Source organism: Haliaeetus leucocephalus, unplaced genomic scaffold (assembly GCF_000737465.1).
Source record: "Haliaeetus leucocephalus isolate CR32 unplaced genomic scaffold, Haliaeetus_leucocephalus-4.0 Scaffold284, whole genome shotgun sequence".
Taxonomy (NCBI): Eukaryota; Metazoa; Chordata; class Aves; order Accipitriformes; family Accipitridae; genus Haliaeetus; species Haliaeetus leucocephalus.
Genome location: NW_010972720.1, coordinates 11,066,770 through 11,092,837, shown reverse-complemented (window position 1 = coordinate 11,092,837; position 26,068 = coordinate 11,066,770). Strand labels below are relative to the sequence as shown.

Genomic DNA, 26,068 nt, shown 5'->3' with positions numbered 1-26,068 from the left:
TGCTGCTATTTAACCATTTCATTACAGTTGGAAGACCAATCGTGCCATTGATATTTTGCCACTGTGTTCTCTGGAGGGGAAAAAAACCAAGCCTGTTACTAAGGTGTTTGGGTTGCCCTACTAAGATTGTACACTGAAAGGTTCAAAATCAAATAGCCTTACTATGCTAAACAGAGAAACCATTTACATTTGACATAAGCCTTTTACAATGTTTATCTTTTATTCATTGACATATATTTTCTTACTGCTTCTGTTGAAATTTTTTTTGAGAATTGAAAAAAAATCTGATGCTATCAAAACATTCTATTTTGATACACTTTTGGAATAGTGTTTACTTTTGGCTTGGAAATGTTTGTTCTTCATTTTGAAATACTTAAAAGGCATACAATTAAAAGGCATTAATTTAATGCTAAATTTATGAAAACTGTATTAAAATTGACGTAAAATACATTCCTTTGAGGAAAAATTGGAAGCAATCATTTTTCCTGTTTTAGTCACAAGTCTGATTTCAAAATCTCAAAGCCCTTCTGGAATTGTATATTAATTTTCTGCACAGGTCTAGTTTTCAATAATTTTGTAAATTTCATTCTTTTCTAAGATAGCTCTTAGAATAGTATGTATTACACTTCATGAGGGCTGCATTTGGAATCATTATTGGAAAGCATAGGTAAGAATTCTGTTGCAGAAGTAAATTTCAGTTAACAAGAAATACGAATTGTATTTTAAAACAATCAGCTCATGGTTTCAGGTTGCTTAACAACTACCATAATATTCTATGTGAAACTCTTGCATACCAGAACATATTATCAAATATAGCACTTGACAGACTATCACATTAATCAAGAAGATCACTCAGTTTAAAGTCTTTAAACACCACTATATACAAAGCACGGTATTCTTATTTCCCCAATTTTGCAGAACAAAAAGATGTTGCACAAGACAAGGGTACCACCAGTCCCTAAACTGACAACAGTTCCTACCAGTAAGTGCATTCGTGGTGCTTAGCATCTGGTCCTCCCATACATGCTGGACTGGTGTGGCATCACCTGGACTGGTGTGCCTGTCAGGCACCCTGCTGGAGTGCCTGCATTTCCTTTGGAGGGAAATTGCAGCAAGGAGGAGGAGGGAGAGCCCTTGAGTCTCACTTCAACAGTCAGAAAGCATACTTCTGCCAAGTTTTGGGGAAACAATCTGAGGACAAAATGCTGAAAATCCCTCCTACAACATCTAGAAAAAGGTCAGTCAGGATATTTGTGCTATAACTGGTAATAAACCCAGGTAGACTTAGCATATTCTGCTTTTTGTGAAGCACTGTCTGAAGAACTGTTTGTAAAAACACCGTGCTCCTTTATGGAGACAGGTAATGAGAACATAACAAAGGGCCTGTTGCAATAAGACTAGGGGTAATGGTTTTAAACTAGAAGAAGGTAGATTCAGACTAGAGGCAAGGAAGAAATTTTTTATGATGATGGTAGTGAAACACTGGAACAGGTTTCCCAGAGAGGTGGTAGATGCCCCATCCCTGGAAGCCTTCAAGGTCAGGTTGAACAGGGCTCTGAGCAACCTGATCTAGTTGAAGATGTCCCTGCTTATGGGAGGTGTGTGTGTGTGTGTGTGTGTGTACTAGATGACCTTTAAAGTTCCCTTCCAACCCAAACTATTCTATGATTCTATGAAAAACAAAACACTCCACTCAACTGATTAGAAAAAAAAAAAAAAACAATACAACCAGCGTTTATTGTCATGGTCCAGGAGACTTGCTTTTTAACATTGATGGGTTGCAAAGCAAGGAGTCCACGACTGTGTGCTGCCTGCCTGACAACAGCAGCAGCATCCAAGAGGGACAGGAAAGCAAAGCCGAAAAAGGACGAAAAGTTGGACCTGTCCTTGTCCTGCAACCATAGTTACAGGTCAGGAAACTTAATAACTTAATACTAACTAGTTTCATCTTTGTTTAAGAGCTTGTGATTGCTTAGCTACCTAAAAGTATGTGGCTTTATAAAGTACTGTGATGCTGCTAATTTACACACATGAAAGTTGTTAGTTCTGTAAAGAAAAGGGTTTAACAGAAAAAGTGAGAGAAATCAAAGACAAAAAAGACCTGCCACATTCTTACTCATTATCTATCACTGCAAGTGACAGCCCATGTTTCAATAACTGCCCTTTAGCTTTTCATGAAGAATGACTTACAGAACAATGATCTGGAGCTTCTACAAAGAAATGCATATATTTTAAATGCTCAGCATTTGTGCTTCTTCAGCATCTCATTGTATAAAAGTACACCTAGAATTCACCTAGTCCAAAATATCGTTACAGGATACAACACTACTTTTTTCTGCTAAAAGAAATGGGCTTTTACTTTCTGTTGCACTTGGTACTTAACACTGCATCACTTGGTATTACTCACTTATTGCTGAAACAGTGGTTAGTGTATTCAAGCCACTTGAGAGATTACTCACAAAACATAATACATGTTAAGTTTGTCTCTTTGACGTAGAATCAGATGTGAATGTTATGAAAATGGTTTTGAAAAGTTAAACTGCCTACAGAGTAATGAACGCTATCAAAATGGAATTCTGTTTCATTACATTTTCATTTCCCAGTTGAAATAAGAGTAAGCAGTTGTATGTGCAATGTATTAGTGAATTATCTTCTTAGTGTAATGCAAATTGCTGTGTTCCAGAAACACTCTACAAACATACATGTCTCATAAAATGTCTGAATCTTTAATAGTACTACTAACAAAAATGATGACAGAATCACCTTTTAGAATACCATGCATGAACAAAACAAATCTTTGGAAATTTTTAGCTCAAAGTTGTAGAGCAATCACACTATCCACTATGCTTATTTTCAGCAAATCATATCCACTTGAATACTGCATACTTCACCCAGAGAAGCATGCAAGAAAATCTATCTTCCAAATTCTGTTTGGAAAGGTAATTTCTACCAAACACATGGCTATGTGAAAAGCTTTCTAGCTGTGCTACTTTATCCTATACTCCTAACCTACTTCATCCTAGAGATGCAGTCAGCTTCTTAATAGCTTTAATCAGGATCAAGGGATGTCCATGGCAAACTCTCTTGTCATCTTGTGTCCAGGAAAATATTTTACTTATAAATTCAGTTGTATAATACTGAATTAAATCACTAAGTTTCTTTGAAATTCCATTAATTTAAAGTATATAGGTGAAAAATGTACAATTCATATTCACCCATACCTCGTACATGATGGTTTATAACACATCCTTGTTGCACAGCAGTTGCATAATCAAAACTATCATTAAACCAGCTATGTTAAAAATGGTACAAAGCATAAAATTATTCATTTTAGCTATAGTGAAGATGTGTTAAATGAAAATGTTGGGCAGTACATACAATATGGATACAGAAAATTATAGTACTGTAACCCAGATTAATACTAACAGAGATTAAATTTCAAGACAAGAACTGTGTCTATTTTGAATTTGTACAGTGTCTAGCTTGACTTACTTATTAATACCAAAATAACAACCATGAAAAATGTATGCTTGTAACATTTTGCTTTTTAAAGTCAGTGATGCCTTATACTACTTTATTATTATTCAGGAAAACAAACTATAACCACTACTTGGAATTATAATAAATACCACCAAGAACTCACCAATCTTCCAAGGTTTAGATATGACTATAAAGATACAATTTCAAGGATGGAAGGGTAAACGCTCCATTTACCAAACACAGTTTAATGCTGATCAGGTAAAAATCTTGATACTGTAATCACACGATACAAGTGTTGATGATAAACTGTTGATGGTTGTTATTAAGAGATGAGATCAAATTTTCTGTATGTGATAAGAGCGCACACGTAGTTTGGGTGGGGGGTTTTTTTTGGCATTACTACAAAGCTTATTGCTGTGGAAATTGCTGCTCATCCTGGGTAGCATATAGTGGTTTTTTTCACTGTTTAGAGAACATGTACAGTCATTACAGCTTGCTGGCCAGTTCAGGTTTACCCTACCAGCAGATTGAACCTCTTCTCAACTAATTCTGTGGTTATGCATATTTTACTTTATAATGCACTGTACCATGGTTTTTGCTGTGGGAAAGGATATTCAGGTTTGAGGTCTGTCCTTTTCCTGAGTATTTTCCACAATGTTCTTCTCCCTTCCAATTTTCCATAAAATGATATAATAGTTAATAATGCTTGTATGATACTTGTGAACACAAGAAGTGATGTAGAAAGTCATTACTATTGAGACCAGACAAACTAGAAGTCATAATTTCCCTAACTGCAACAGTTTCCACCCAAGCATTTCTTTAGACTTAGTTTTTAGATTTTTAAGAATATCTAATACTGCTCATTACTCATTTAGCACTCAAAATATGTGTGGGACTTTAACCCTGTGTATTAAGAAGATCATATGTTCTTTCTTTCTTGGCAGTAAAGTGCTCCGCTCCCACTCCTATCAACAACAATGAAAGTAACACAAACATTAAAACCAGGGTGAAGCTAACATTTGCTTTGATTTGTCTTCTGGTCTGTTTCCAGCCATTTACAATGCATTTCCATTCATTCTCAACTTACTGAAACATATGTTGAAACTGAGATGCAGGAGGAATAGTAACTATCAACAATACTGAAGACACAAGTAGTTATATTTTTTCTCTTTTGTGTGCTTATATCAGATGTAGATGAACACTAGCAGTTGTGTCTGGTTTCTAAATCATCTTCCATGTCCACCTGGCAGACAGCAAATTCAGACAAAGATAGATAAGAAATCAACCACTTTAAATTAAATATAGGGCCTAGAATTCAAAGGGAATTACGATGAATTTGTGATCTTTGTAAATGCAAAACACAGTGAAATTCAATGTACTGTCTTCTGATTCTTCAATGAAAAATTGGTTATTTAAACATTCATTAAATGCAGGGTATTTTTGGATGACAAAGAAAGTTACTTTTATGAGAATGTGTTGATGCTTCTGAGATTGGAGATAAAAGAGATAAAGCATTTTTCATAAACTTTCAACCCCCAGCTGGGTCTAAAATCAATATTTGTGAAATATACACCTAGATAAAATTTTATTAATATACATAGGAATGTTAGATATTATATTATTTTGGCCACCAGAGGTCTCATTTTTCAGTGAATGCAAATGCAATAATGCAAATGAAGGACTCATACCAGCTGAATAGAAGCATTGAGGAATTTGAATAAAGAGAGCTTTCAGCTGAGAGCAAGACATCTACACAAGCAAACATTCATGGCAATCAGAACATATTCTGTGTTCTGTTTGCTGAGGAGGGGAAGGGACCATCTTTGTTATATCAAAAAACGGTGAAAGTAGCAGTTAACATGCACACACACACACCCCCCTCCCCCAGCTGGGTCTGTCAATAGTTGATGGTCATGCTATGGAGATGTCAGAAAGGTACTACTTTTAGGAGAGGGCCACCTTCGAGGTTTCCTGGTCTGAATGATTACATATTCAGACAAGGAAAACTGGAGCAAGTGCTGGGCCAGAAGAAGCAGTGCACATATTTGTTACCTTTTGTAGCATCAGACTACAGTGAATAATACCAACTGTCAACATAAATTATTAGCATAGGGATAAGCCACACATTTATATAAGAGAAATACATATATATAAAAAAAAAAGAAGTACAACCATCTGAATCAGACAACAGGTATGGTGGTAGCATGTCTCTTCCTTCTTCATGATCTACAGACCCACTGGTATCCATAAAAGATTAGTGATATTACAGGTTTAGGACTTGGTCAAATGGAAGCTCACAGGAAAATTCTGCCATCCCAGCCAGATTTTACTTCCAGGAACTTCATGAAAAGACACACCTAAAATATTGTCTGTCATCTTTGCAATGGATAGAATACATTTTTCCCTCAGTCTGCCTTCCTGGTGCATCTTGATGGTGGAACCCAAGTACGAAAATATGTATGAAAGTTGTATAAAAGTTGCAGCAGGCAACACTCTCCCTGGTACTTCTATGCAAGGCCACAACTGCACAAGAGTAAACCTGTGCTTTTCCTCCTACTATCCCTATCATGTGGTATTTTGTATTGGAGACTTTCAGAAATTACATGGCTAAAGAGACCTTTAGTCTTATCTGATAGATCTGTCCATAGGTTTCATCAGCTATGAGCAATACGCATGGATGAATGAAAGTAAAATGTGCTTCTTGAAGGTTGCTTGAGCTTTTAAGTTAACACATTTATTTTGCTTCTGTAATGGCTAAAAGCATGTGCATTGTCTGCTCCTGTGGCTCAGCTGACAGGTTGTAACTTTAGCTATAATAATCACTTATATTGGTCCTTAGATAAGAGAGCTAAGCAAGCCAAAGGAAGATATGCCAGGCACCCAATTGTGTGTGTAAGACTTCAGACTGTATGTTTTGCTCTATTTATAATCTCATTAAGTCTAGTTTATTCAAAACATGAGCTAGATAGTTGAACTGAAGTTTATGGCTTCAGCTATCTGACTGATTTTTCTCATAATACTATAAATGTATTATAAACATATATAAATAATATATAATATAAATATATAAATAAATAACAATATATAGAAATGGCTACATTTAAAATTGAATTATTAAATGAAATATATTTAAATATGAAGTAAATAATAGAGTAAATTATACATAAATATATATTATTTTTTATGACCAACCTTATTGCATTATCTTTCTTACAGTTGTTTTCCTGTATTGTCCAGGAATCTTTCTTTGTGACATCAGTAAATAGCTACACTACGTTAAATTCTTCTTATAGCTGCCTTTATCAACTTAGCTTTCACTGACAAGTTCAGATGTCCAGCTCATGCAAATGAATTAATTGTAACTAATGTATTTTTGAGTACTCCAGACTCTGAATGGGAATACAAAGTTTATCAATTTTTCTTCCTCATGATGAATGCAACCTGAATAGCACTGAATCCTAAGAGAGTTTTCCAAGTTTTCAGCATTATTCTCAACCCTGGAATTTTTAGCTTTCTGTGATGCAATTTGTTTTTATAACTGAAATAATTTACAAAGATGATCATATACCTTTCAGAAGCTGACGCTTACGGAAGCAGTCTGTGCATTACATTCCCATACAAAATCAGTGGGAAAGTTTCCATTGTCTTTGTTAGGTGAGTTAGGTTATAACATTACTGTTACGCTGTTTGGCCACTACATGTTTTATGAAAATTCAAAGTTGCCTACTAAGTAACTGAAGTATATTATTTACAGTGTATTCCACTGAAAAGAAACAAGAGTTAAAAAAAGAACAATACATTGTATGAGATACCTGACTACATGCTGTGCTTAATGAACAGCACATTCAAATTAAATAGCAAGAGCATGCACAAGAGAGTAAGGGGAGTATGAAATTTCTTCATTACATAGATGAAACTCAAAGACAAACCAGGAGTGTTGCATTTCTCCTTGGGAAATACAACAACTTGCAGATCATAAGGTCATTCACTCCTCTCTAAAACTGTTTCTATTTATCATTATATATTTCCTTTAGGTCAGACTTTTATCTGATTTTTCTATTGAATCTGTTAAAAATTTACTAGAAATTCTACTGAAAATCACTTATCTGTACATCTTTACAACGTTGCTTTTTTCTTTTCTTAAAACCAGATCTGGTGTTTGACCTGTCTGCATCATTTAAGACCTTATCTCTCATCCGTGTACTTGCTAAAATAATTGTTAATAGTGTAAGCACCTATCTGCTGCCTGCTTTATCATTCTCAGGTGAACTGGACAGGAACTGAAACTGAATAAAGTGAAATACATTCATGTCAGCTAACGGTTCCTTACCTTTTCTCTTCCTGATTTTACCCTGTGACCTTTTTTACTAACTATTATGTATCTTGCTTTGTGAAGATCTAAAAGGGAAAGCGTTTCAGCTTTGTCTTTCTTAGTAGTAGTATTCTCTGTAGGCATTAGACACAGTCATTCTGAAATTTGTTTCTACTCTGTAGGTATTTTGAACATTTTTGGTGGATTATTAATATAAATTAAAAGCTAACTTAAATATTTCTACTTGTGTTCTCTATATACGCTTATTATTCAGAGATTAGTTTTCAATCATCTTTTTTTTTCTTCTTCACATCCCCCCCAATTTTATTAGAAAGGTACAAGCTGTTTTTCCAGATGCTTTTGGCAGTTTTCCATGGACTTCAAATATAACCTGTTCTGACTAGAAAGTATTGTATAATATTATTCACAATGTACTGAATTAGACTATTAAAAGGCTTCTGAATGCAAGTTAAACCTTTTGAGAAAAATAATTGAATTCATTGCATTTTGAGAGAAAACTGAAACAAAGGATACAAGCTACCAGAGTACTTAGCAGCTTTCTTGGAAAAGGAATGTTAAAAACCCCTGGTTTACATTTTTAAAAAATGAATTAAATACTGATAGCTATAGCATAGGGAGGACTGGAAAATCTATTTTTTCCAAAGTGACTGTTTCTTGGATTATCTGCTTTAGCTAGAGAGTACAAATATGCTGAAATTATCTATGCAAAAAGTGTTAGCATTTCATATAATCACACTTTATCTGAGAAAGTTTTAATGAAAGAATGTACAAAATATTAAAAGATACACAGGATTCCTCTACAAAAAGGCTACCACTGGGCACTACTGGGTAGTAAAACAAGAGTAAAAAATTATAACCTGATGACCAGAAAATGATAATTTTAAACCCTTCTGCTACCTGGTAGATCAGTGAACTGCATTTGCAGATTTCCGAACAACTAACATCTACTATGATGATAGCACAAGATGATGATGGCTTAGCCCAGCTCTCAGGATTTTTGTATTATCTATTTATGGAATGACTTGTCTCCTTGCCCTTGACAGTGGGACAAGGGCCAGGAAAGCTGCAGAAGCAGAATAAAAGCAGATTTGGTCTCAGCTTCTGGAAGTGTCTCTTCTGATTAAGGTTCTCAATGGAGTTCATTGTTGACTTGTAACATAGAAGATGCAATTCAATTCACAGATGAAGACATCTACCTCAGATGCCTACCCTGCTGACACTTAAATTCTGCATCTTTATCTGTAATTTGAATCACCCCAGATTGCATGGCTTTCAAATACACCACTTGGAAAGGTTATATTGATACCTTTGGGAGTAGGATCTTATGGTAACAGAGCAAGCTTAGTATCATGGGACTCTAATATTGGAATAACTTATTTTAAAGGCAATGTAGTCCTTAATTTTGATTTAGAAAAAATGCTTACTCTGTATTATTTTGATCTACAAATGAAGTTAGAGATTCAGTGAGTGATAACTATTCTCAATGACTAATTATTTTCAGATTTATGGAATGCTTTTCTTCACAGGAAGAAATCTAGTTGAAATTTTAAAATATTCAGCTAATCATTAATTTAGTGCCATCTGCAACTGCAGTATTTATCACCCTAAGAATAATCTAAGGAAAAAGAAGGTATTTTCAGAGATATATTTGTATATTATAGAAATTTAAAAAATCCATATAAAATATACCTTTAAATGCCCTATACCTGCTTGAGACAAATTACAACAAGACAGCTCTGCCCATCTACAAATGGCAGAATTAAACATCTCTAATATTGGCATAATATGGAATTTGAAACTCCATCTTGTTCTGAATGGAGGCAGAATAATTAAAAGGCAAGTAAACATAATTATCTTGATATATAAGCACAACAAACCAGCTATGTTCTAGTTACGGATATTAACTGGTCTTTTCCGATGTGTTATTAAAGTTTCAGTGTTATAGATTGAAGTTGGTTTTGGAACTGCATATTTTTATAGGACTCAGACAAAGCATTGCAATAAATAGAAAGTAAACTTCGACATTAGTGTTTTTAAAAACCACACAATAATTGCAAGATAAGAGTGAAATGTAATTCTGATAGTCTAAAGACGTAAGAGGAAATTCTAGAAAACAGAAGGGGTTTTATTTATTTTTTTAATACTAGTCATCTAATAGATATGAACTAGAACTTGTGATCTAAGAGGCTCATGATCTTGTATGGACAAATTATTTTCATGCACAAACACACAAGTGTTTCCAAGCTGGACTATCCACTTGCAAAAAATCTTTTTCACATATAGGAACAGGCTAATTTCCCATAGCTTGCTCAGTAAGATAACTGATAGAACTCAGACTTTTTAAAGATAACTTAGCTGAATAAAGACTTTAAGTCTACAATCAAATTACTTCTCATCCGTATTTTTGATAAATCTCTTTGCTGTCACTTCAACAACTTTAACAGCAGCAGCATGCTGTTGAGTTTCTTCTTCCAAGTGTTCTCTGTGGCTCTGAAGTAAAGGAGAACATCAGAACAATCTCTCTGCTTTTCTTTTTCTCATTTGTTTTTTTAAATTATGTTTTTGTAATTAAGTTAAAAAATGGCTTCTCATTTATTTGTCCTTATGTTGTCCTTCACCTAAGCCACTCCTATTAGGATAACATATTCTTACCAATATTAATGAGCTGTCTGAACATCAGGAAAAAAAAAAGGAGTAAAAATGGAATCTTAATGTCCTGTCAGGGACTTGCTAAAGGTCCAGATGCTGTAAGTAATTTAATAATGCTTAGCACCCAGCAGCAGCCTTGTGAATGTCACAATGCATGTGCAGCACCTGTTTTTGCGGTGAAATGAAGTATTAGTTGTTGATAAACCTAAAGACAAAGAATTAGATCCATCTTTTGAAGATGTGTGCTGTATCCCTCAAAACCTACTTAAATACCTCGAATAATATCTATTTCTTTGACTTTTGGGATCTCTCTCCTACGAAAGGAAATCACTCCTCCTTCCTTGCTCTGAACATTTGGGTAGTAGTTATGCTGTCTGTATTGGCCAACAGCGTGTGGCTAACAACTAGCAGGACAGATGGCAATGGATTAATGTTTAAACACTAACACTTCTGTACCACCATGCAAACCACTAATGACCTCTTTCCACTCAGACTCTACTTCCACAATTAAATCCAAGCACTGCTTGTAGATCCACGTCCTCTGGTATGATACAGGGAAAAAAAAATAATATTGAGGATAAAATATTGGAGAACTGAAAGAGAATATCCTTCTTCCTAGTTTTCAGTGCCAATTTTCTAGAAAAAGTGGGAACATCCAAGCTTGCATTTAAAATACAATGAGGTAAAGTAAAAAGCCTATAGAGCAGAACAGTAAGTGGAGGGCTGCTGTACCGCTGGCAAAATAGCTGTTGATAATTGAAATCTACTTCAGCGTATGTCCAGTCTCACTACAGGCGCTCTGGAGTCAAAATTAGCATTGAGATGAAACACTAAGGCATCGAGCTGAGGCTCATACCTAGCGTATCAGACACCCCTCTGCACAGGGTCACTGCTGCGCTCTTGCTCCTCCTCCACAATCATTGCCTGGAAAACATTGATTTAGTGTTCCCTTTCATCCTTTTCCCATCATCTCTAAAGTGACAGTGGGTATAGAACACTAACTATTACCCTCTCATGAGAAAAGAGGCCTGAGTCTACCACTTTTCCCAAGGTTGTCCTGCGGGAAGCCAGCACACAGCCAGTTCTCTGCATGCCTGGCTATTCCTGCCAGCACCAACTGTCAGCATCTGGGGCCTGAGGAAGGCCTGCTATTTGTCCCTCTTCCTCCCCCTCGCCGATTTTTTCTGTACCCCTTCGAAAGAACCATAGAATATCTCAAGTTGGAAGGGACCCATAAGGATCACTGAGCCCAAATCCCTGCTCCTCACAGGACTGCCTAAAACTAAACCATATGACTGAGAGCATTGTCCAGACACTCCTTGAACTCTCAGAGGCTTGGTGCTGTGACCACTTCCTGGGGGAGCATGTTCCAGGGACCAACCACTCTCTCAGTGAAGAACCTTTTCCTAAAGTCCAATCTGAACTTCCTCTGACATGGCTTCATACCTTTTCCACGTGTAATAGTAAAAATGTCCAATTTCATAGCAGTAGCTCAATGAAAATTAAGATTTATAGTGAATATATACAAGAAAATTGGAGCAGCTGCAGAAGAAAAAAGAAAGCACGCTGCCCAGTAGCTGCATATGCCTTGGAGGATTTCTGAAGTCCAAACTTAAGTTTGCATATTCTGACTTTGAAAAGGTATCTTTTCCTCCATGTTTTTGTCCTTTCCAAACCAGCTCAAGATTATGGAAAGAAAAACACATTGAAATCCAGGTACTGGACCTCAAAATTCCTTCCAAACATAGATGATGAATAGACATAGAGAAAATAACCTGCATGTATTTTGTCTATGCTACAGATATTATAGAGAGATGTATCAGACTGGTTATAAAAGTACAAAGTATGTTTTTCTTTTTGTCTGTCAAAGACAGCAAAAGGTGCTCTCCATGTTAGATCAGTACAACTTCAGATATGAACTAACATGAGCTGTACCTTGTATCCAATGTAGAAATAGTTTTCCTGAGCTCAGACTGAGGGAAAGAAAAAGAAAAGAAGAAAAGTTGGATCAAGACGTAAATGTTGAAAACTTTTAGAGTCTGAAGTAGGTAGAAAGAAGAAAAAAAAATATCCTGAAGCAGAAATAAGAGGAAGAGGAAGGTCTCAAGACCCCAGCTCTGGAACTACTGATGTAGTATTAAATAATTTAATAAAAAGTGATTCTTTTTAAGAATCAAAGAAGATTATGTATAACACGCTAGTGAGGATGATAAAACTTAAAGCAAGGAATCTTATATCCACAGCATACACCTTCTTTGCTATGCTGTTTAGAACCAACAATGCCCAAGCACTCTCATCCCTGAAATAACCACGCAGAAATTGCACAGCATTTAATTATTGTCCTACTGCTGCATGCATTTGTGTTTATTCATGGGGGAATTTTAAATTTTTGACATATCAACTGACACAATAAGCTCTTGTCTTTCAGAAAGGAGGTTTCAGCTTAAATAATGGGCCATACCAACCAGAAAGAATTGCCACTTGGTCCTAATAAGTGACAGAGAATAGCTCTGCCACTCTTTATTTTTATAGCACAGTTCTCATGTGGCAATTCATAAGGGAGATGTAAGATAAGTTTTTCACCATAGGGCATTTCAAATATTAAACAGCAATGTAGTGTTACGTCTGCACATAACATATAATAAGAGTATCATAAAGATATGAAAAATATTGCTTAAAAATTGAAAATGTACCTAAATGATTAAAAGCAATCTGAAGTACTGTGTAAAGTATTTCTCTCTTTCAAAGAATTCTTGTTACCCAAGCACAAAGTGGCTTGCAAATGGTTGGTGATACCAAGTATATTTAATAGTTTTATGAGTTGATTATGTAATGGATGTATAAAAAAGTATTATTTTTCAATCCAGGGCTAGTCACAAGACCCTAATTTCACCACTGCTGAATGTCAAATGTATATATGTAGATTAACACAGAGAATGATACAACTAATTTACAAGTGAAACAGAAGTAAAAACTAGAAGAGTTGTTTGCAACTGTTTTTCTAGTCTATTAACTATTACTGCCTCTTGATGCTGAATCAAAACAAGTTGAGAGGCTTTCTATTATTGGAAGGTGACTTAAACAGAGAATTGCAGGAGAAATATGGATGAATTTCAAATAAATAACATGTTAATTTTTAAAAGGCTACTTTGGCAGACCCATTGAAGTGCTGGCAAAGAGGTTGAAGTCTTGAACAGATTTCACAATTTTCTTAATACTGCACTTCAAGATAATTAATTAATGGGGTAGATTCTCTTGATAGCTTAGCCAAAGTCATTAAGAGCTCCTATTACAAACCTGTTATAGCGCAGACGGTCTGTAAAAAGACTTTTCCAGGGACTAGACAGACAGAAACAGAGGTGACGTCACATTGCACTGTAAATTATGAGAAGGGATGAGACTCATATTCCAGCTGGACATTTCAACTGTTATGAGCAACATGGCTCGCTTTCTGACTGCCTCTTGGCTCATCTTGCATGCTTTGCCAGCCGGAGATGTAAAGCCATATGGCTTCTCAGGCACCGCTCCGTCATACCTTCTGCAGTGATTCCCGAAGCTGAAAGAGATCCTTTAACTCTGCATTTAAGTACAAGGTAGCTAACCTGTACTAAAAGAGGGCAAGTCATCTCACATTTACCTCTGTTTAAAAGATCTGACAATGGATTTGTACCGCAGTCTAGCAGATGAGCTGTATTTTCACCTCCTGATAAATTGTTTATATTCCTATACTTGGAAAGAGTGTTTAGCTGGCTATAAAACTTCAGTAAGAAACATACTATCAAATTTGTATACTCAGAGTGTATAATATTTTGCTGTGTAAGTTATCTAAATGTTCTCTGAATTGACAAGTAACTGACTTAAACCAAGGGAAAACATTAGACAACAGAGTAATTTTCAACAGAAAATTCCATTTAAGATGCAAAAACATCTGAAAGAATGTAAGCAATTCAAGTAATTTAGCACAGAAATTACAAATTCTGTGTTCATTTTTTTTGGATTAGGAAAGGAAGAGGGAGTGAATTAACTTTAAGTTAAAAACCTTTGCTACAATAAGAAGAGCCTGATTAATGATGAAATGCCTCAAAAGAATATTTTAAGCTATTATATATTCAGTCTAAAGTTCAATATGAAATACTCCTGTTTGCACATCACCGCAAAAGCTGGACTACTAACTCATCTAGGTATGATAGAAGTGAATTGCGTGCATTTCTGATTTCCACACATTAAAGTGGTTTTAAGGACCCAAAGAGGGTTTTTTTTCAGTCTGTATTTTAGTTAAGGAATACAAATTCAGAGAATGCTGAGAAATGGATAACTTATTTTTCTGACTTGGGTTTTGCAACATGTCTTCTTAACAATATTCATAATCCTATTGCAGCACAGCGGCTTTAAGTACAATTACTTTAATACGAAAATTAGACTAGCAGAATGTTTAATATATTTTAGATTTTTGAAATTTTACTGTAGTTTGGGACTACAGGTAGGCAAACCCCCCTCTAAGGGAAAGGAGAAAGGCTTTATTTTATGTGTTCCTGACAACTAAGTTCTGATCCATATTTGCCCAGTTGAAGGGTAGAAGCAGCTGATGAGGGATTGTAAAACATCATCATCCCTTCTTTCCCCAGCACCCTACTACTGACAATACCAGAACAACCATACAGATAAGAGAGAGAGGAGTTGAGCCCTTTGATTCCTTTTTCCTACTGGGAGGAAAGGATGTATGTGTATGAGCACTCTGAAACTACCCTTGTCCTGCGACACTTAGGAGAAAAGACCTTATGTTTGGAACTACTATGTATGCAAACAAGATTAAAAAATACAGACATGTTTCTCATCTATTGTTACTTACGCATGTTATTACTGCCATTGCCTTAATGGATACTTAGTTCAAGTTCATAATAATCTTAAATAAGTCAATGTTTGACAATAGATATCAAAGACTTAGAGCAACATGTGCGCACATATTATTACAAGTTCTACCACAGGTAAGTCCGAAAGCAAGAATGCTTGAAATGCTTTCTCTTGCTTCAGATCTTCTTTGATGTCTAGATGTTGCAAAGAAAACACCACAGGCAACATTTAGGTAATGAATTACTTTGATCACCTCCAAAGTGAAGTGGTAGTAAGATGTGTTACCTGGTAAGGTGTCGGTAGATATAGGCACAAGCAATTGGCATATGTAATATAGGTAAGAATGATGAAGGGGACTATTTCCACTCCCACAAGATTACATACCTGTAGCTTCTAATGTCCAATAGTTTCTGCACAATACCCCATGTACTCTTGGTGGAACACAGCAAGTAAGCAAGCACATTTCTAAGAAAAAAAATCTCAAATACACAACACAAATTTTGTGGTAAATGGATGCAAAGTGTCATCAAGTTTGACAAGTTATTTGACTAGCTATATCTTTTAGCACTGTTATCAGTCTTTACCAGTGCTGTAATTGAAAATTATACATCTGCCTGCTATTTTCAAAAAGTAATTGCAAAAGCGTGATATAACTTTCATCTCTATTCTAGTAATTTTTCTCAATTTGCATGGCTCTAGAGATCTCAGTGAGTAGAGCTACAGGTTCAGGAGCTCTCTAAAGCTGTGACTTATACAGCTCTGGACTTTTATGAGAGTTATGATTCTGTCTTAAAGAGCCCAAAGCTTAGCAAAAATGAAGTGCACATTTGTGCACATTTCAGATATCGCCAGGGATCTTTATGAATAGAAAAGGGTTCAAGCAATAGCAGAAATACCTGTCAGAAGAAATTATTGCAGCAAGAAAAAAAAGAAAAAAAAAAAAACCTCATGAAAAAAATGAGAAAGTTGGTGAAGTAATAATCAGATCTGAAGATGAAGTTACAGTAAGTATACATATGGGTTTTAAATGTCTCCCTTCAGCTATATTTAATTTTGATCCCTTTAGCACTTGTCACCCTAATGTCCTCCACTCAAAACCAGGCAGAGGTATATATGATCTGTGCAGACAACACAGAGGCAAAAGACTTCTGGTTTGAGGTGAGCAACTATTGTGCATTTCTAAGATTGGCAGAAAAGAAGTAGATCTTTTTTCTATATAGCTTTAAAGTATGCAAACATTGACTAAGCAGAGAGAAAAGGTTGTGTCAAGGTAATTCAGTAGAATGCATAATGTAAAAGGTATTTCTAAGTAAGGGGTGGGAGGGCAGAGGTGTGATTACTTGTCTTTATCCAGCTTAAATACAAAAATCAATGGATGGTCATCTTCACATCTTTATTCTGTAGATATACTTCATGTCTCTGCTCATCTGTTCTGTTGGTCTTGAATGGCATGTCTAAAAACTGAAGGCTGTGAAGTCCTTTTGGAGATTCAGATACAAACTTGGCAGTTTCCTGATCATATGTCATGAAAAGACCAGAGCACAAACCAACATTTTTAGTTCAGTTGGTATGGATCCCAACAGAAAGCATTGCTACACCTGTGACTTTCTCTCTGTACAGTTTTCAGTGTCAGTGTAAATACATTGTACTGTAATAATGGATGCACCCTTGGTATTGTAAGACCTGGAGCCATGACTTGACTTTACACCATTTAAACATGTAACCACTGAATCATCCAGCACTCTTAGCTATTTTTTTTTTTTTTTTTAAATATACTTTTTCTTTTCTCCTCCTAGATTAGACTGTGTTCCAAGATGTCTTAATGATGCACTTTATGGAAATATTTTGTTTTCCATAGTCACTCAAACAACTGAATACCTGTTATCAAGAGTTTCACTGGAGTTTTTCCATCTTCCTGGGTGATCATATAGCCTTATTCCTCCCAGCCCCACCCCTACTTCTTCACATTAATCTATCTTCCACTTACAGTTTTAATTAGATGCTCTTAAGGCTGGCTTAGTTTTGCATGGCACAATTCCAAACACCACAGAAAGAATTTTTAGTTGTCCTAAAATTTGACATGACCAGTAATTTGAAAGTCAAAGACAAGACACCAGCCTATTTATTGCCTTATAACATCACTTATGTCCTGTGAAATACAGATAAAATGCCAATAATATCACATGTCTAGGAAGTGCATTATCATACACCTGAATGCACAGGCATCCTTCTTTCTTTTCAGAATGTTCCTGCCCTGCATATAAATTTGTAGTCTTTTTTTTTTTTAATTATTATAATTTAACTTTTTTTGGAAGTTAACAGATAAGAACATTTCAAAGTTGTTAACTAAATAATTTTTTTCCCTGAAGCATAATAATTTACTTTTTTTGTAGTTTAAAAATATTTCTCCTCACTGCTTCCTCCACTGTTTATTTTCATCCCTTTCACTGGGCAGCCACGCTCACAGCTGCTTCAGCATGCAGCACCAGTGAAGGTACAAAAAACATTTTTGAAGAAGTCAGGGACTTTCCGGAGCATATTTACAGCTAATAGAAAAAAATATTTTCTGATGTCAGCAAACCTGGTATAGAAAAGTCTCCTCCCCTGCTCTCAGCAGATGTTTCCATGCTTTTTATTCCTTTTTATTCCAAGGCAAAAATAAAAAAAATTGTCCTTCTCTGCTCTACCTTACACAACAAACATTTTTAGAGGAGAAGGCAAGAATAATACCTTCTGAATTTTAGGTGCCTGTTAATTTCTTTGATTTCCAATAGTAGAATCTTCAGGCTTTTACTGATTGTACTGGTGGTTATAAATACCTGTACTAAGTAAGAAATATTAAATAATAAATAAACAATAAGGAATATTTTAATATGCATTCAATACCGTATGAGGAATTAATAAAAAATAAACAGATTTATATATTAATAGAATAATGTAAGAAAGAATAAGAAAGAATAAAGGCCATATAGCCATGAAAAAGAAGAGGAAGATACAGAATAAGAAATAATGTAAATACAATAGACACTCTGCAGACACTCTGCCCCAGCTGCACACCAAGGAGCTTACAGGTGTTCACTCTAATGATGGTAAGGTAAGAACACATGTTTTCTTCAGGCCTTTATGTTTTTACAATATTAACCTCTAGTGTGTTGACTTTAAGTAGGTCTATCTCAATACACTCATACATTTTCAGTGCTGGATTCACTTAGCAAGAATGGTGTCAGCAATCAAAATATCATATCTATTTCAGCCAATGGGAATGTTTGCCATGGGCAACTCACCTTTTAGCAATTACCAGCTGGAGTAGAAGGTTTTAATAATACAGCTACTAGATGAAACAGAACTGCGTTCCATAAACACACTGGGCAAGTACAATATGGCTAGAGCAGGTGTTGGCTTAATTTTCCTCATCTGTATCTGCTAGCAAGTCTGGTTACCTTTGCACACTCATTTGATGTGGTCATTCAGAGAAATCAGTGCAGATGGTGTGTCATTGTATGCACTTGCCAAAGATTTTTTACAGCTTGAAGCCACTGTTTCCAGCCAGTATGAAAGCTCAGTGTGGATTACAACCAGAGTTTAACTTAAAACTATTTGTGAGCATATCCTCAGCACGTGAGGAAAAAGAGCAGACAAAACACAGCTTAATCCAGAAGTAAAGTGAAAAAAATGAAAAGTCGTGGAGTCTAAGGGGTATCTTACACATCTATATTTGTATATTTTTCATGTCATTCCCAGTCAATATATATTGTTTTCTAACAGATCTAGAACATTACTTTGTACTGATTTTTTTGACCAATATTCTTAAAAAGCAATTAATATCTTCAGTACTGTTCTAGTACTGAAAATATAAAAAATATTACTTCATATTTACTAGCACAGCAAGTATGATTTGTGCTAAAAACACAGTATAACATGGTAACATTAATAAAAGCAAAGAAAAATACATGAAAAGTGGAACAGATATGTAGAGGATTTTTTATTTCCATTTCATTTGAAACTTTGATCTGCTCTATTTTATACTTCGCAAAATATCAAATGCCATTTTAATGAATGAGTGGCAGCATGGTCACTTTCCATTTAAATTTTGTAGTGACTAGGAAGGCATTTGGATTTTTGTTTTGTTCTGTTGTTTTTGTTTTTTTTTATTCTGTTTCTCCAACTGTTTTTAATATATGCTGTTAAAAATACATTGCAAGAGTAATGGGGACAAGCCATTTCCCTCTGAAGTAATGGAAGACTGACAGAACTTGTAAGAAAATGATGGTTATTTTCCCACAGAAATTGTTGTTGAAACATGTTTTGCTGAGATTTTTTTTTAGTTTGTTTTGTTACAGCTGTCTCAACAAAAATCATTTTCCATTAAGCTGTTTTTACTATTTTGAGGCATTTCTGCTTTCTCTGCCTTCAGTTAATGCTGAATCATGCCCTTGTCATCCACTGTATGCATTGGTTTTTGTTTGAGTATGGTGATGAGATTTTTTTCCTGACTATTCAACAATATTTTATCTTTGATGTTAATTAATGAAACCTAGTCATAAAGCTAAACTGATATACATAACAGTCAATAAAGAACACTCACCTACTGTCAGTTGTCCAGTTAACTGTCCCATGTGATTTCTTGCATTCACTGTTACATTTCTGTCAGACTGTAAGACCAGTGGGCTATCCTGGGAAACATGTATAAGACAAAAAATGAGAGAACAAAAAGTTGAGTTAGAATTAAGTTAGAACTAAATATAAACATGCATGCTGAGAGGGGAGTTGTGTCAAACATAATAGCCTTTTTAATAATTTCATAAAGTATTTTACAAATCAAATTTTTATATTAAAAAAACAGTAAGAATAACATTTTAAGCTTAAAAGCTTTGTGCATAGAAACCCTGCTTTAGAAATCAGTTGAACTTATTTTATATAAATTGGGCCTTATTTCCTGAGGATATTACAAAGTTACAAATCCAAAAAGCCTTAACACAAACCTGTTTTGTTAGCCTTTTCCATGTATTACTAACATATACTTTTTGAGCTACCTAACCAACACTATACTACATTATTCTATTAGCCTGTACAACCTATAGTATTTGGATTGCACTTACTGAAACCTTACAGCCATGCATTTCTTTGAGGGTAAATGATATCATTATTCTCAAAAAGCAAAGAAAGAGAGCACTGGATAGCGAGGTCATATAACACACAACCCTGCCCCACCACCAATAGTACCTGACAGGTAGTATTAGTAATCAAGCTGATGGAGCACAAAGACAAACACTGTATGATATTAAGTATGATCTTAACACTTTTGGAGTCAGTTTGCAGCATGACTACATTGCTGTCAGCATCCTACTAGGTTTAAGCTTTTGAAAAATATTTACATATATATGCATAGGCATATCCTGTGTCCAAAGCCAGCTTAAGGAATCTCAGAAATCAAGACAGAATCGAATTTTGCTTCTTGAAGAATAAGGAGCCAGGCCCACTCCTCCAGGAGAAGGACAGATGCACAGGAAAGGGGAAGAGCTTCAACAGAGAGCCAAGAGAAACCCACCATTAAAAAAAAAAAAAAAAAGAGCTTACTGATCCTGCTCTCATTGGCGGGGGGTGAGTGCATGAGAGGAGGGAAAATTAGGATGGTGGCTGTTGTTGCGGAGAGGCACTTTCCTCCCTGGAACCACTTGATACCACACTGTTATTCCCCTGAAGCTTGCAGTGAGACCTTGGGTACATTGCTGTTTCCAGCAGTCTGCCAGCGCTTACCTATGCTTAGGTAAGTTTATCCAACACCAGTAAAACACCTGACAGAAACAGCTGGGGAAGTGCTTTAGGTAGGAATGACTAAGGGCTAGGAAAATATTTCTGAGAATTTTTATATACCAGTTTTATTCTTAGATTCTTCCCTGGGCATCCATTATTGGTCATTCCTGGATTGACCATATTAGGTTAGATAGACTTCTTGTGTATGTGTGTGTCACTTAATATATCAGTTCTTCCTGTTCTTGAAAGTTTTTTAAGAAGAGAAAGAAAGGAGTTAAGGAGCCATATATAAAGATTTATTTTTACCTGAAGGACGCATTAGGTTTGCACGTAAATTTTCTATACCTTTTAATCCTTTCCTTTGAATCCAGGGCTTTCCTCTGCAAGAAACACTCTTCCCAGTTGTTTTCACCATGATTATTAACTTGAAATGATACTCAGTTCCCTGGGAAGTCTGAAATTATTCTGAGCTAATTTTTAATAGTTCAGGTGTGTTTCATCTCTCGCTGGACCATGCTATGACCTCTCTAACATCCTGCCAATTAGCTCTGCATCACGGAATCTGGCAGATGAAAGTCACTGTTTGGCTTGTCCATCTTTCTATATAAAAAGCCATAATTATCAGTGAGACACTGTGTTCAATGTAACTGGTTTGAGCTAAACATGTGATGCAATCAAGGGAGTTTCTGGCAACAAAAGCAGCTGCTAAGGACCTTTTTCTCAACACTTGATTTGATTTCCACTTTCCTTACGGTCCTTTGAAGATCATTAGTCTGGGCAACTGCTGCTCTGGGAAAGGAGGTTGTCCTGATAGACAGCTGTATGGCCAAAGTATATTTTTAAGGAGCCCTTTTCACTTTTGCTTAGTCAATATTTGGAGAACAGTCTTCCAAGTTAGAATAATCTCACCCTTAGCAAGGGAGGGTACTGCCATGACTATTTTTACTGCTCAGTTAAGGGTTTGGTAACTTACAGTTCCAAACACTGTTCATAGTCTGATCTGAAGGTTTCTTTCACCTTAGGAAAATACTTATAGTTAACAAGATTCTCAGGCTAAAATCTGCCTCTCGGGTTTCTTGTGCTCAGGCTCTAATTGTAAATGAAGACCTTGGGTATCAAATTCTCAAGTACAGGATGATAAAAGATTAAGTGAGCCAAGCCTTCTTTCTTCTCCTTTCCTTGTCTTATTTGAAAGATAAAAAGAGGGATGAAGAAGTTAAGAACTTAAATCTATATTCCTTAGTTCCTGGATGTCAAATATAGAGCTGCAAGCTTAAATTCCGGACCAAAGAAAACCCAGCAGCAAAACTCCTGACAATTTAAGCAGTCCAGCATTTTATCTGCACTGTTTACCTGCACTTCTGTTTTCCACAGGAAGTGCCTAAAGACAGTTTCAAGGTATTCAAAGGGAGTCTACTCAGAGGAGCTAGCAACTCAGAGGAGACTTAGCTGAAATCAGTGGAATTACAGATCTGTTAAGACAAGTATGAAGTGAGATGAGTGTCAGTCATATGAATACAAATATATCTACAGCACAAAAATGTCGGATGATTTTCTCTCTGGATCACCAGATCTGCTACTCTTTTGATGTGAACTTCAGCTTGCAATTTAATAGACTTGATAATAAAATACTTTACTGACATTATACAGCTGTATATCAGATCTTCCATCAACAGGTGAACATAAAGAACATTTTCCCTTACATGTAATAAAGTAATGTAGTGCTATAAAATCAGCTCCATGTATTTCTGTAGCTCAGTGTTATGAATATCAGGAACAGATATGCTCCATATTTAGAATATAATCATATACATGCAGTGTAAAAGTTGTCATGAGCAACTCCAAGGAACATCCTTGAAGAAGTTCTTAATCACCTAATATTTCTTGACACTGAATTAATTGGAATGCATGAGAAAAATAAAAAAGCAGGTCTCTCTTGCCCATTACAAACTTTCTACCCCTGGAAAAGGCCGTGCCAAGACTTGCAGCCCCAGACCCCTGAGTTCAGAAGCAGTTCTTGCTGTCTGAACTTGCAGTACGGGACGCTTGAACAGGGAGTTTCCTGAGGTACAGGAAACTTAGACCACTTCTGGATTACCAGTATTACTTGGTCTTGGAGCAAAGTATTCCCTAAAATCCAATACTACAATATGTTAATAACTAAAATATTGTAGAGGGATGCTCTCAGGGCCATGAGGGCACCACCAGCCCTTACTGGCCCTGCCCAAACTCCCCAGGGCCTTCCCTACCCCTGGGGGAGCCCATTTCAGTCCAGTCCCATTTGAATCCCTCCTGGCAGCGTTGTCCTGCCCCTAGGGAACAGTCAACCCTCGCTGTTCCCCCACCAATATGAGGATCTCAAGAACTAGCTGATGTTTATGATACTGTATGAGATGACTCCTGTTTCAAGCCCTGAAATGTTACATCTTCAAGATTTTCAGAGTTGTATTAAAGGCAAACCAGATGAACATGATGTTACTATAGTCACTTCTTATCTGAAACAGGCTTGCAGCTGGGATTCATAAAGAGAAAAATAAACAAATTAATTTAGGGGACATTTTCAAAAGGCTTTCTTGAATCTGAATACAGTTATAAATACAATGGAAATTTTGGGGGGAAAAAAGGTCAGGGAGGGTTGAGTAAGGATCACAATACAGTACTAATAAATAACTTTTATTTTTAGAATTAGATGAGCAGATTACTGTAACTTTATGAAAGACCAATAGATTGCTTTATAAAGTCATTTTACTAAAAAAACATTCTGCATGAGCAAACAGAGCAAAACTTTCATTTTTTACAGATGGTTCAATTATTTTTAACATATTTTGGACAAATATCATGCCTTTTGTACACCATTCAAATAGGCAATCCCAGCTAATTAGCTCAGTTTTGAGGAGCATTTCCAAAATGCACCCTTTAAATTAGAAAGAGTTTAAATGGAGCAATTTAATTCCAGTTAGTTTAATATGACATTAGTTTACTCTAGGTAAGATAGTACACTGTATAATTAAATATAATCCCAGATTTATGCTCAGAACACAGTTAATTATCATAACACCACCCACTTTGACACTCTTAGGAATAGTAGCAATATGTATACCATAGCTTATAGTGCAAGCACTAGCTCTTTAATGATTTGATTACTGTGCTTGGGCAAGCACACCACTTCAGGTTTCTGGACCTCCACACGGTGTCATATAGATGTAAAAAGTAATGCAAGAAGCAGGCAGTATTCTAGATCTGCCAACTCCATCTGTTGGCCATTTGTGAGAGGAGGTAAGGTTATATACTTCTCTGTTATTTGAGCCCATCCCCAGCAAGGGCAGCTAACATAGTTACAGCAGGACATTTCCTTACAGGGCTCTTTTAACCAACCTACCCCGATAAACTAGTGACTCAGAATGACCGCTATACTTTTGTATTTAAAAAAATATTTAAAAAGTAAAAAAATCTGTGTTAAACTTCTATTTGCTGAGAAACTCACCACGGCATTCCCCATATCCAACCACACAGTGGCTATTGCAAAACTTTAACAAAGAGAGGGAACATGTTTCCCCACTGCTGCATAGCACCACAGTCTGTCTACTGCTTTAGAGGCTCATACTATGGGTGACAGTGAGCAAGTTGATCAACTGTGTCTGGTCAATGACCCAGACAGAAGCACCAACAATGCATGAGCTATTTGACCACACCATAGCAACAAAATGGGAACTGAAAGAAATAGAAAATACTTAGTCCTCCGGTCCATCCAGCAGCCCAAGAGAATCAAAGAGTGACTGAGTAATTTTGCTATAACTACATGGATGACTGCAGCTCAGGCAAATGAGGGATAACAAGTGTGAAGACTGCCTTGGAGGAATTAAGTGCAAGAAGTTTGGAAGGAGAATATGAAAGACACAGTCAAGAAGGGTAGAAAGCAGAGCAAAGAGGCTGTGAGGGGATGGAGAGAGCATTCCTTAGCTGTTTACCCATTGTTCAGAACCAGAACATCAGCATGTTTCTTAGCAACCTTCCTTGCAAATAGGGAGGTAATAATGGACATGGAAAGAAAAGCTCCAGGGACTAAAAAAACCCACACATCTGTAAGGCTAGGAGTTTCAGAGCCAAACTTTCTATCATTAACTTTATGATAAGCACTAAACAAACATGAAGGAACTTGAATAAGGAAATATTTGGAAAAAACCAGACCTACAAATACCAGCAGTTGCTGAGCTCTTGAGCACTTAGAAAGACTGAAGTCTCGGTTAAAACTATTAGAAGCTTGTAAGAGCTTGGGACAGTCAAAATAGAAATTAAAGAAAAATATTCTTCATCAGAATATTCCCAAGATACTCTTTCCAAGAATATTTCCATATTCTTATTTATCAATATTTTCCAGTATTCAGTATTTCCAAGAATATTCTCAAGAATATTCCCCAAAATCTTCCCTAGGTGTCGGGACAGTAGGGTCCCCAACATAGGGGTACTTCAAATAGGGAGAAGTGAATAATTTATTGTCTAAGTTATTCCTGGACAATTCTGAGATGAGAAGAGTTATTATAAGTATTGATCCAATTAAATGAGGTGCTTTACTTATTTTCTACATTCCTGCATTGCCAAAATAAATTTTCACGTTAGATTTTAGTGTTCTTTGTTCCTGCCCAATTGTCCTTTCTAACCTGAGAGTCACAATTTAATCCCTAATAATTACACTCAGAATCAGGAAGATGATTGCAAAATCACAATAAACATCTTCAGACTTTTGCTTTAAGGAAACATTCCAGATATCTTAAAAGTTTGACCAAATGTTATTGAAAATCAGTATTTTTTTTTTTCACACCAGTTTTGCACATTAGGGAGGTTTGGAAAAGTATTCAAGTAACCTATTAAGTCAATGCATTTCATTCATCCATGGCAAGACTGACTGACTTACATATAATTATCATCAAATGCAAGCAGAAAAAAAATAATTAATCAATTTTCTTATATAACTCACTGGTAAAATGAGTAGCAGAATTGACT

General features: G+C 35.8%; 1 protein-coding gene across 1 annotated transcript in view; it reads right to left on the bottom strand.

The window, feature by feature from the left end:
- Window positions 1-26,068, bottom strand: part of SGCZ (sarcoglycan, zeta) — a 228,687-nt gene that overhangs the window by 52,892 nt on the left and 149,727 nt on the right. Inside the window, exon 3 of the mRNA XM_010570056.1 lies at window positions 19,899-19,986. Within this exon, the coding sequence (XP_010568358.1) occupies window positions 19,899-19,986 (88 nt within the window). The remainder of the gene's footprint in view (window positions 1-19,898; window positions 19,987-26,068) is intronic.